This window comes from Podarcis bocagei, assembly GCF_964188305.1.
Source record: "Podarcis bocagei genome assembly, chromosome: 15".
Classification (NCBI taxonomy): Eukaryota; Metazoa; Chordata; class Lepidosauria; order Squamata; family Lacertidae; genus Podarcis; species Podarcis bocagei.
Genome location: NC_138141.1, coordinates 31,367,149 through 31,379,622, shown reverse-complemented (window position 1 = coordinate 31,379,622; position 12,474 = coordinate 31,367,149). Strand labels below are relative to the sequence as shown.

Sequence of the window (12,474 nt, the reverse complement as noted above, 5' to 3'; positions counted from 1 at the left end):
ACACTGGAGAGACCTGTCAGGAGTAAACATGGACCAATGGTATCAAACTGTATGGGAAACGACCTTACTAGAAAAGCTAACCAATAAACTGAAACTGACACAGGGGCAAACAGAAGAGGACGCCTTCACCCCAGTATGGCCCCCCTTTATCACATACACAGCCCAACACAGCAAGAATCCACCGACAGCATACGAATCAATCTGGCTTACCTGACCCAACAAGCCTCCCCCCCCCTCACAAATGCAAACAAACCCCACTGCAGCCAGCCACAGACAACCAACCACACCCTGCCCCAACACCTCTCACAACCAAGGAAATGTAATAAACGAAGGGAAAGAGAACCTACCTAGTTGACGCTGACACAAAACGCCACACGTACTCTATGCAAAAGAATATAAGCCTCCCCACCCCACCCCTGCTCTCCCCCCTCTTCTTCCCCAACCTTATACTGTATTCAACCCTAATGTCTCACAACAAATGTAGCTGATTTGTAAGATAGACTGTACAACCTGGAAAAAGAGACAAGGCACGTACTTTTGTAAACCAAGAAAATCTTTAATAAAAATAAATTTTTAAAAAGAACTGCTCTTTTTTTCCGCCCTCCTGCAAGCTCTTTGAATTAGGATATGTTCATATATCTTCTTGCATAAACAAGCTAAAAAACCAGCCAACACCCAAAAGAGAAGAAAACAAGGTGTCAAAATTGCCCCATCCTGTTTTCCAGCACTGCTTTAAATGGGTGCTTTCCTGCATTAATTAGCACTGTGTGATTAAGCAAAAGGGGTTTTTAATGTTGTTCTGCAAGCAATAGAAGGTGACAACCAAGCAATTTCAAAGCCTCACCTTGGCTTGAACAGCATAAGACGCTAACAAAATTGTAGCCTCAGGAGAGCAGTAGATTTCTTCATCCAGTATTTGTTTCTTAACCTGGGGGGTGGAGGCGGAAGAAGAGAGAGGGGCGGAGAGGAGAGAGAGAAATCCAAGGCTTAGACAAGCTTGAAAACAAAACAATACATGCCCAGACTTTGTCTTGGCACATGAAAAGTAACCGTTAGCCGAGTTATAAGTGGGAAAGAAAAGAATCTCTGGCAGCAACTGCAGACTTGTGAGCTGTACCCAAGAACATTTCAGGCTGTCAATTACCCCTTTTTTAAAAAGCATCATTGCTAACTAAGGAACGTTCAAATGCTACCCTCACGCCACATACAAAGCTGCTGGCAGTTAGAAAATAAGCACTCCTGTGAAGCGTTAAACCAGGGTCAGCAAACTTTTTCAGCATGGGGCCGGTCCACTGTCCTGCAGACCTTGTGGGGGGCTGGACTATATTGGGAAGGGGCCAATGAACGAATTCTCATGCCCCACAAATAACCCAGAGATGCATTTTAAATAAAAGAACACATTCTACTCATGTAAAAACACATTGATTCCCAGATTTAGAAGGCAATTGGGCCGGCTCCGGCCCCCGGGCCTTAGTTTGCCTAAAGGTAAAGGGACCCCTAACCATTAGGTCCAGTCATGGCCAACTCTGGGGCTGCGGTGCTCATCTCGCTTTATTGGTCGAGGGAGCCGGCGTACAGCATGTGGCCAGCATGACTAAGCCGCTTCTGGTGAACCAGAGCAGCGCATGGAAACGCCGTTTACCTTCCCACCGGAGCGGTACCTATTTATCTACTTGCACTTTGACATGCTTTTGAACTGCTAGGTTGGCAGGAGCTGGGACCGAGCAACGGGAGCTCACCCCGTCGCAGGGATTCAAACCGCCAACCTTCTGATCAGCAAGTCCTAGGCTCTGTGGTTTAACCCACAGCACCACCCACGTCCCTTAATTTGCCTACCCATGTGTTAAACCAAGAAGGGTCCATCTAGCTCAACATGGAGTGGCCAGGGAGAAAATGGACCAAGAAAGGTTTTCCTTCCTCTCTCAGGACATTAGAACTCATGGACATGAAACGATGCTGAAAGCTGTAAGATTCAGGACAGACCAAAGAAAGGCAGGTCAGAGTTAAACTGTGGAACTCCCTCCCACAGGAGGCAGTGATGGCCACCAATTCTGACAGCTTTAAAAGAGGATTGGATAAATTCATGGAGGAGGAGAGGGCTATCCATGGCTATTGGCCATAATGGCTATGCTCTGCCTCCATGGCCGGAGGTAGCCACGCTTCTGATTACCAATTTCTGGAAACCTCAGGAGTGCAGAGGGCTCTTATGTTTGTGTTCTACTTGCAGGTTTCTAACAGCCATCTGGCTGGCCACTGTGAGAAAAGGATGCTGGACTAGATGGGCCCTGGGCCTGATCCAGCCGGCTCTTCTTGTGGTTTTAAAATATTAGTTTCTCTAAGCACACATCGGTCTTTCTCTTCCATTCAAAAGTGCATGATCAGAGTTCAAGGACACCGCCAAGCCAAAACACTGGAGGAGGGTGGAAACCCCACTGAGGGGTGTGGCTGCAGAGGAAGTGTGGCCAGACTTCCCACTCCCTGCTTTAATTTAATCTGTTCATTTGAATGCCTTGAAGCACCCAGCTGCCTATACACGCTCTCTCTGCCCCCGCTCCCCGTCCCCAATTATTCTGCTGCAGGTGCGATGTCTGATTCTTAACTGTCAGGAACCTCTGCAAGTTCTAATGCGTCGATTTCCTCACCCTGCTCCCCATTTTGCATTTCTTTTGGAACAGGAAAAAAATAATTACAGCCGAATTGCATTCCTCAAAGTCAAGGCAAGCCAAGGCTGGTTTGAAAGAGAAGAAAATGAAAGTGCAGGTTTTCAGAGATGAAAGGAACCGGGGGGGGGGGGGGAGGCAGCCTTTAGTGCCTTCGCCTTTGCAAAACAGCTCAACACAAATAATTGTCAAGGTGATCTTGAGAGAAAAATATAACAGCAACAGAAGAAAAACCTTTCACAAGGAAACCTGCTCAACCCTGAAAATTAACTCTTCACAAGCTCTCGCCACTGACAGGAGGCACAGCGTGAAAGAATAAGCAGACAGTGATTCCAAAACCTAGGGGCCAGACACACCAAACGCCCAGAAGGTAACAACAGCAATTCAAAAGTCAACTTTAAAATAAAAGAAATACCTTCTGACCTGCAGGAAAAAGAGGTGTTGGGTGATCTCCTGCAAAAGTTCCTCTTCAACTTTCTCAGGGTAAAATTTTGCTAAAAAACAAAATCTGATGGGATCTTCCTTAGGAATTTCCTGATCCAGAACCTGTTGAAGAACAAAGGGAATCAGTTTTAAAGAACATTTAAAATAAATGAAATCTTACATTGTTCTTTATAAGGTTTATATATTTGTAAATTTATGGACTTTTAGTATACATGTGTATTTTAAATATTGGGTTTGATTATACAGTCGTACCTCGGAAGTAGAATCGAATCTGTTCTGGAAATCCATTCGACTTCCAAAACGTTCGGAAACCAAAGTGTGGCTCCTGATTGGCTGCAGAAAGCTCCTGCAGCCAATCGGAAGCCACGAAAGCCCTGTCGGACATTCGGCTTCCAAAAAATAGTTCGCAAATCAGAACATTCACTTCCGGGTTTGTGGTGTTCAGGAGCCTAAAAGTTCGAGAACTAAGCTGTTTCAAAAACCAAGGTACAACTGTATTTATAGAGGATAATGCTGGTAATACTGTATTCTAATATTTAGAATATTTATGAACTTAAACATTTTATATTAATAGATTTAATGTATTTACCACTTTAGGGATTGTAAGTAGAGATAAAGATAGTGTGGGAATCATCAGATATGTTCCTGAGCATACCACTGGCCATGCCTGCTGGGGGTGATGGGAGCTGTAGGAGGGATTAAGGTGCTCCAAACCTGATATATGGCACATATATGTAGCATTACAGGGACGCGGGTGGCGCTGTGGGTAAAACCTCAGTGCCTAGGACTTGCCGATCGTATGGTCGGCGGTTCGAATCCCCGCGGTGGGGTGCGCTCCCGTTGCTCGGTCCCAGCGCCTGCCAACCTAGCAGTTCAAAAGCCCCCTCGGGTGCAAGTAGATAAATAGGGACCGCTTACTAGCGGGAAGGTAAACGGCGTTTCCGTGTGCGGCTCTGGCTCGCCAGAGTAGCTTCGTCACGCTGGCCACGTGACCCGGAGGTGTCTCCAGACAGCGCTGGCCCCCGGCCTATAGAGTGAGATGGGCGCACAACCCTAGAGTCTGTCAAGACTGGCCCGTACGGGCAGGGGTACCTTTACCTTTATATATAGCATTACATGGTGAAAGAGAGAATTAGTTACACATGTGTGCCTTTTCAACTTCTTTTTCCTTCTCTGTGTTTTAAAGTATGCTTTTGAGAGTATTAGAACTCCTTTTTGTAAAGAGAAAGATGGACAGACAGACAGACAGACAGACAGAAAGATGAGCAGCTGAGCCACTGTGCAACGGAAATACTTTGCCAGGAACACATTTGGTTGCTTTAGGCAAAGCCCTGCTCTCTTTGAGAAACCCACCCACCAATCTGCAATATATACTGGCCCAGTTTGCAGCTAAGGTCAGAAAGTGTGGTAGCTTTTCTATGGCTACACAGTGAGATGCAACAGGAAAGGGCTATTGTAACTCAATGGTAGAGCATCTGCCTCTACACAGAAAGTCCCAAGTTCACTTCCTGGCAGCATTCCCAAGTATAGAATCACAGAATTGTAAAGCTGGAAGGGACCTCCTAGGGTCATCTAGTCCAACCCCCTGCAAGGCAGGAATCACAGCTAAATAATCCCTGACAGATGGCCATCCAACCTTTGCTTAAAAACCTCCTCCAATAAAGAACAGTTCACCATACACAGGGGTTGTCCGTTCCTCTGTCAAACAGTTTTTTATCATGCTTCCTAATACTTAGACGGAATTTCATTTCTTGCCATTTGAATCCACTGAATCGGGTCCTGTCATCTGGAGCTGCACGAATCAAGCTTACTAAGGCTTTCTAGATTGCCATGCAAGCTCTTTTGCAAGCTAAAGTCTAGCTTCCAGACCTTTTTATCCATCTTCAACCAGGTGTTCATTCCTTTGATAGAGTACTGCAAGCCAAAGAACCAGGATTCCCGCAGACCCAGCGCACGACACGCCTGGTCAAAGAGGTCCTTCCCTTTCCATTTCATCTACAGGAAGAAAGACAGAACATCAGTGGGGGAAACCAAGAGAAACTCGACAGCCTGGTTTTTAGAAAGGGATGACCCGCTCCGTTGCTGGCCTAAGATGAGAGAACTCAAACAGTGCAAGCAAAGAAGAGGCGTATCTTGTAGTGTGGGGTGCAGAATTCAGCTCTGTGGAACGATCAAGTTCCTAGCCCTTATTGTTGAAAGTGTGTGGCCAATGCCAGAAGCCCAGAAAGGGCAACCATATTGGTCAAAGGGCTGCAGCAGCTCCCTTAGAAGAAAAGATTACAATATTTGGAGCTGCTGGGATGAGGAAAAAAGACAAGGGGGGGGGACTTGATAGATGTGTATAAGATTATACCCTCCAACCTGGCGGCCTTCACCTCCTGCTGCAGGAGTGAGTTCCATAGTTTACATTGTCTGAAGAAGCCCTTTATTTTGCCTGTCCTGAATCTTCCAGCACTCAGCTTGTCCACAAGTTCTAGCATTATAGAAAAAAAAATTTCTCTACTCCAGTGCCTAATTTTATATGCAAACCCTAAAGTGTCGATGGAAGCATTTCTGCACCTTAATTTTGGCCTTTTTTAAAAAAAAGAAAAGCCACTTACCTCGCAGCTAAACTCCATTTCGATTTCCATCGTTATAACTTTCACCTTAAACGTTTTTGGCTGCTTCCTCTTCAGCCCCGTGATGGACATATTTTTATGCCTGCAGGGAAAGCCACACAAAGGATGCCTGCAATCCAGTGCAAACAAGCAGCTGCATGAAAAGAACAGATAAACAGCATCAACATCAGGGCAGCCCTAGCCTGGCTCTTGACTCCCTAATAAGAGTGTACTGTAGTGGTTAGTGTGTTGGACTAGGACCTGGCAGAGACCAGGGTTTGAATCCCCACTGGGTCATGAAGCACAGTTGGTGACCTTGGGCTAGTCACAGAACCATAGAGTTGGAAGGGGCCTCAGGGTCATAGTCCAACCCCCTGGAATGCAGGATTCACAGCTAAAGACTCCCTGAAAAGATGGCCGTCTGACTTCTGCTTAAAGACCACCAATGAAGGAGAGTCCACCACTATCTGAGGGAGTCCGTTCCATTGTCAAACAGCTCTTACAAACAGTCACTGCCTCTCAGTATAACCTAATGCAGAGGGTTGTGGTGAGGATGAAATGAGATAGGGAAAATACCACATACGCCACCTTGAGCACCTTATCCCTTGAGGATGAGGGAGGGTAGAAATGCAATAAATAAATAGGGTTTTTTTGGGGGGGGTACTTCTCTCTCCTTTCTCCACACTGCATACTTTTATAAACTTCAATCGCGTCCTCTCTGGAAGGCGACAGTGGATGAAAGGTGGGGAGAATGAAATTGGCACGGCAAATCCGTGTACTGTACCTCAGGCAGCAAATTTCAGAGCAGCACTAAAGGGCAGCAGATAAGGCAATAAATAATTGCCTGTCCTATTCTTGCCCGCACAGGGGGTGACATTTAAATGTTCTGCATCTCAGCATCAAAATGTCTTGGCCTGTGGGACAAGGTAATGAGAGATGAACAGCAGAGGCACTTCACAGAGAATTTGCCATAGGAGCAACGCTGCTTCCCTTTCAAGTGTAGGCAAAAGGTGAATCGCGTCCCAATTTAAAATTTGGAAGGGCTGCCAGGAGCCAGATTTTAAAACAGCTTCATGGGAGGGATCTGTCTCAGTGCCCTCAAGCTGACCAGCCCCAGGTGTGGTCGGTGGTGGCAACTGATTGATTTAAGGTTTGCCTTTCTATTCAAATGAAGAAGAAGATAACCCTAGTCTGCTAGGACAGCTGAATAGCTCAATGAAGCAGAAAGCCATCTAGTTTCGCTATCTCTTCTTGCACCACGCCCTGCCCCCAAGGGCCATTTGCTTTGCCTTTCTATGAGCAGTCTCGGAAAACATACTGTATTTTTCGCTCTATAAGACGCACCAGACGACAAGACGCACCTAGTTTTTGGAGGAGGAAAACAAGAAAAAAAGTATTGTGAATCTCAGAAGCCAGAACAGCAAGAGGGATCACTGCGCAGTGAAAACAGCAATCCCTCTTGCTGTTCTGGCTTCTGGGATAGCTGTGCAGCCTGCATTCGCTCCATAAGACGCACACACATTTCCCCTTAATTTTTAGGAGGGAAAAAGTGTGTCTTATAGAGCAAAAAATACGGTATTTTTGTCAAAGCCTTTGCCAAAGGAGTTCAAGGGCTGAGGGAGACATGGCTGTTATCCCCATCACCAGTCGCTTGTTGCCACTAAAGTTGGGCAAACCTGTCAGTTTTCCCCATTTTCATTGTCCTAGTCTTAAAATCAGTTCTCCTCATTTCCAAATCACTTTGAGGGTTGTTTGTTTGTTTGTTTGTTGGGGGGGAAGTCCTTGTGAAAATGCATTGTTACAATTGCCAGCAAAAGCCAAGGTTAAAAACAAGTTTGAAAATCAGAACATAAATAACATCGACCAAACTATGAACATGAATTAGGTAAAGGGACCCCCTAACCATTAGGTCCAGTCTTGGCCGACTCTGGGGTTGCAGCGCTCATCTTGCTTTATTGGCCGAGGGAGCCGGCGTACAGCTTCCGGGTCATGTGGCCAGCATGACTAAGCCACTTCTGGCGAACCAGAGCAGCACACAGAAACGCCGTTTACCTTCCCGCCGGAGCGGTACCTATTTATCTAGTTGCACTTTGACATGCTTTTGAACTGCTAGGTTGGCAGGAGCAGGGACCAAGCAGCGGGAGCTCACCCCGTCGCGGGGATTCGAACTGCTGACCTTCTGATCAGCAAGCCCTAGGCTCTGTGGTTTAACTATTATTTGGGGGTGGGGAGATGACACATTATTGCAGAGCTGTAAACAATCTATCTCCTTCAAGCATCCCTAGGGCACTGGGGACTGGACCTCCCAAGGGCAATTTAGGAACAGCTATCTCAGGATAGGGACACGGGTGGTGCTGTGGGTTAAACCACAGAACCTAAGACTTGCCGATCAGAAAGTCGGGAGTTCGAATCCCCGCTCCCTTGGCCAATAAAGCGAGATGAGTGCCGCAACCCCAGAGTCGGCCACAACTGGACCTAATGGTCAGGGGTCCCTTTACCTTTATTTCAGGATAAGGATAAACTCCTCAGCTCAGTTGGTACAGCATGAGGCCACGTTGGGCCAAGATTCCTGGTCCCTTCCAACTCTGCAAGCAGTGAACAGTGATGTCTGGTACCCAGTGAGAGTTGGTGGGACCTAAGGCAGGGAGTCAAACAGGAGGTAGAGCCAAAACCAACAACAGACAAAGCCAACTAAACCTAGTTTTGTCCCCATCCTCCTCCCTGCTGAGTTCTACAGGGGAAATGCTGAGACTGGAGGAAGGTTACATGGAGGGCTATTGACGGCTACTAGCCATAAGGTTCAGCTAGTCCTTCACAGTTGTCCTGCCACCTCCTGGGCTGGGTGTAAGTAGGAAAGCAGGCAGGAGGTAGGCTGAGGGCAGACTGAGACTGGTAAGGAAGTGCCCTGTTCACTCTAATGGAGCAGCCTTTGCTTGCAATGGAACAAGGATAGCCAATGTGGTGCCCTCCAGGTGCGGTGGCTGCCAGTTTCCATGGCTTTTCTGGCTGCAAGGGCTGATGGGAGTTGTAGTTCAAAGCAACTGGATGACACCAGGTTGGCAATAGACTTGCTGCAGCGGCAATACTACCAGTGCAAGCACATCCAATACCCAGAACACAGGGGAGGGGGGAGTGTTAATGCAAAGAGAGGGAACATGCAACGTGTGATATATATTTTTTTTATATTTTGCATTAGCAGAATAGATATTGAAGATCTAAATGTTGCAAGGACCAACAGTAGTTGTAGTTCAAAGCATCTGAAGGTGCTTTTTAGTTTTATTTATTTTATAATAAATAAATAAATGTGTTTTATTGTTTTATTGTGATTTTGTAAGGCAGATTTTGGTTTTGCCACGTTTTCTTGCTGGAGTACCAGTTGCATTTCTATGGCATGTGGATTCTATTCCCAGGTTCTGTTCACCACCCCGAAATCCTTCAATGAAGAGCGGGTAATAAATATTTTAAATAAATTAATACAGTGACCAGCCTCTTTCACAGCTAGACTTCCCTCACTTATTTCCTTGTCCCCCTGCATTGCTGGTCACTGCCTGCATTCAACACAGAGAAATCCAGCCCTCTGCCATCCTAGACATGCTCAGCTGGGGACTTAGACCCATAGAAATCTATGAGGCTTACTTTAAAGTAGACGTGGACAGGATTAAACTGGAACCAAACACATTTTTTAAAATGCATAAATCACACGCTGAAAAATACATGATTTCTCACACACCCCTCTACACCTTTTATTATGTTGCTTCTTAAATTTTTATCTTTTTCTTTTCCTTTCCGCCTTGCTTTGATTCAATGACAAGGATTTGCAAACAATTTAGCGGTTTGAATGACTTCCCAGATCCAAACAGCCGCTTCCTTACCTCTCTCTCTTGTTATTCCTGGAGGCTGCAATTCCACAGCAGGAGAGTCAAACTGGATTCTGAATTTCTTCTCGGAATCAATGCTTTTTTAAAAAAATAAAAGAAGCATTTGTTTGTTTATTTATTCTAAAGGTTGCATTTTGCACAGCCCACGTTCACATCACCACGGTGCAAAAATCATAGCCAGCGGCTGATCTAGCAAGGGGCTTCCCTTCCCTTTGTCTCCTCCACGCTGGAGCATGTCAGCTCAGCTGCCGGGGAGAAAGCGAAGAATTTACTTTCCCAGGTGATGGCAAAAGACGTCGAGCCGTTTCCTGCCTGGATGCCTGCGAGACTCCTCCTCCTCCCGCGCTGGGGATTTCTAAACAGCAGACACTGCAGGGAGAGAAAAACAGCAACCTCTCACCATAACCCGCTGGGATCCAGTGCATTTGTGCGGTGGAGAAATCAATTTCACCATTATACTGTATTAACCAAAACATCAGAAGACGATGCGTAAGCTTTCAAGTTCTGCAGAGTTCTTCGTCAGGTTACATAAAGCAGGAGGTAGAAAGGGAGAACATTAATATTATTTTTCCTCTACTCTCTTTGCACCCTGTGTAGGGTCTTACGTGATGAAGAGCTCTGCAGATCTCAAAAGCTTGCTATTTTTTGACACTCTCTTTGGTACCACTGTGGTCCATGTGTTGCTAGCCTCAAGGCTGGATTACTGCAATGTGGTGTAGGTGGGGTGGTCCTTAGGCCTGGTTTGCAAGCCCAAGCTGCTGCAGAATGCTACTGAGCCAGGTTTAAGGTCCTATTACAGTATTAATTTACAAAGCCATTAACAAATTAGTTCCAGGGATCGCCTGAATCCTTACATCCCAGCCTGGTCAGCAAGATATTCTGAAGGAGTGTCATGGGTCGTTCCCTGAGTTGGCAAGGGTCATTTGACAACAACTAGGAGTGGAGCCTTAATGTCATTAGCCCAGTCCTGTGGAACACTCTGCCACTAGAGATTCAGCTTGGACACTGGCTATCTTCCTTAGCCTGACCGGAAAATATGAATGACTGAAATAAATGTGTATTTTGTCCATCCCACTCCTCTCATGGGAAATGTGGAAGGTCCTTGGGGCAGAGATCTGTCCTCTTCTACTGTGTGAAGTGTCGTGTGCATCGATAGTGCAAAAATAACAACAACAACAACAGCAGCAGCAGCAGCAGCAATCTTGTTGCACTTTGCACAGTAGTACTGTATCTGGTATTCTTTGGCTGTTTGGCACTTTGCGGGGGGCGGGGTCTGAAACTGTACAGAATGGATCAGAATAAGGCAGCGGAAAGTCCTGGGTTCCATCTCTCAGTAGGGCTGGGAATGTCCTCAAATTTTGGAGGGCCGATTCCAGCACTGAGCTAGATGGTCTGACTCAGTGTAAGGCAACTTCCTTTGTCCTGTTTGTCCTTTTCTGATGTCCTCCTGGCTCAGGAACGCTCATGTTGTGTAATGCATTTGTTAGGCTTTGAGGTGCCTCAAGACTCTTTGCTGTATTCACCACCTGACAGAGTTGTCGTGTGAAAGAAAGATGAAGATGGACGAAGCCAGTGATCAATATATAAAGGAAGTTCACAGAGCATAGTTAAACTATGGAACTCGCTCCCCCAGGAGGCAGTGGTGGCTATCAACCTAGATGGCTTTAAAATAGGGATTGGGCAAATTCATGGAGGGCAACAAGGCTATCAATGACTACTAGGCAGGATGGCTTTGCTCTGCCTCAACAGCTGGAGGCAGCAATGCTGGAAACAACAGGGGGTGTTCTTGTGCTGCAATCCTGATTGGAGGTTTCCCATTAAGGGCATCTGGTTGGCTAACAGGATGCTAGACTAGAGGTGCCATTGGCCTGATCCAGCAGGCTCTTCTTATATTCTTATACAGTGGTACCTCGGGTTACATACGCTTCAGGTTACATATGCTTCAGGTTACAGACTCCGCTAACCCAGAAATAGTGCTTCAGGTTAAGAACTTTGCTTCAGGATAAGAACAGAAATCGGGTTCCGGCGGCACAGCAGCAGTAGCAGGAGGAGGCCCCATTAGCTAAAGCGGTGCTTCAGGTTAAGAACAGTTTCAGGTTAAGAACAGACCTCCGGAACGAATTAAGTTCTTAACCCGAGGTACCACTGTACAGTGCCATTTTTCTAGAAGAAGTGGTGCCAGAACTCACCATGAACACCTCCCTTGTTCTCTTATCACGGCAATGACGCCCACCTGAGAGCTGCCGGAACTGAGTTTCCAATGTTTGTGTTTAATTAAAAACTCAGTTCTTTAAAGCAGTAGATTTTCAAATGAAGTTGCATCCCGAGGCGCCTTGGAGGCTTATCACAGATTCCTCAGTGATTAAATTTCTGGAGGAAGACACACTTATCTAAAAGGTGGCATGTTCTGTCTTGATCAAACATTCCCTGAGGGAAGAGGAGAGTGGGTGGGCACATGCAAAGGTTGAACTCGCACACATTATTTGCCCGAGAAGGGACCAACGGTGCCCACAAGTCCCAGGATGGGTTGCAGTAATAAAAAAAATTTACAACAGCTTGCAACCATAAAAATAAGGTGGGTCCTGAAAACATACACCTCCAGTGTCAAAAACCAGGATAGAGAGGGCCATCTTCAGCATTCACTGGAAGCTCTATAATGAAATCTTTGGGGAGGGGAGTTCCACAACGTAGGAGCTGCCACAGAGAAGGCCCTCTCCTTGAGCTTCTGAGGGTGGAGTGATGACACCCAGCTCTACCTCTCCCTTAAATCAGAACCAGCGAAGGCAGTGAAGGTCCTGTGTGAGTGCCTGGAGGCGGTTGGAGGATGGATGGCAGCTAACAGATTGAGGTTGAATCCTGACAAGTACTGTTTTGGGGGGACAGGGGGGCGAGTGT

At 46.4% G+C, this 12,474-nt stretch overlaps 1 protein-coding gene across 4 annotated transcripts in view; it reads right to left on the bottom strand.

The window, feature by feature from the left end:
- Nucleotides 1–9,885, bottom strand: part of LOC308574772 (merlin-like) — a 32,639-nt gene extending 22,754 nt beyond the window's left edge. The window contains exons 1-5 of one of the 4 annotated variants that reach the window (XM_081172992.1): nt 9,574–9,885; nt 5,705–5,855; nt 4,974–5,099; nt 3,084–3,206; nt 845–928 (exon numbers count right to left, since the gene is read on the bottom strand). In XM_081172992.1, coding sequence (XP_081029118.1) covers nt 845–928; nt 3,084–3,206; nt 4,974–5,099; nt 5,705–5,794 — 423 coding nt within the window. In that variant the 5' untranslated portion in view covers nt 5,795–5,855; nt 9,574–9,885. Of the gene's footprint in view, nt 1–844; nt 929–3,075; nt 3,212–4,973; nt 5,100–5,704; nt 5,856–9,573 lie in introns of those variants that run through there. The other 3 variants (XM_081172991.1, XM_081172990.1, XM_081172993.1) reach the window with 3 other exon arrangements.
- Nucleotides 9,886–12,474: the final 2,589 nt, after the last annotated feature.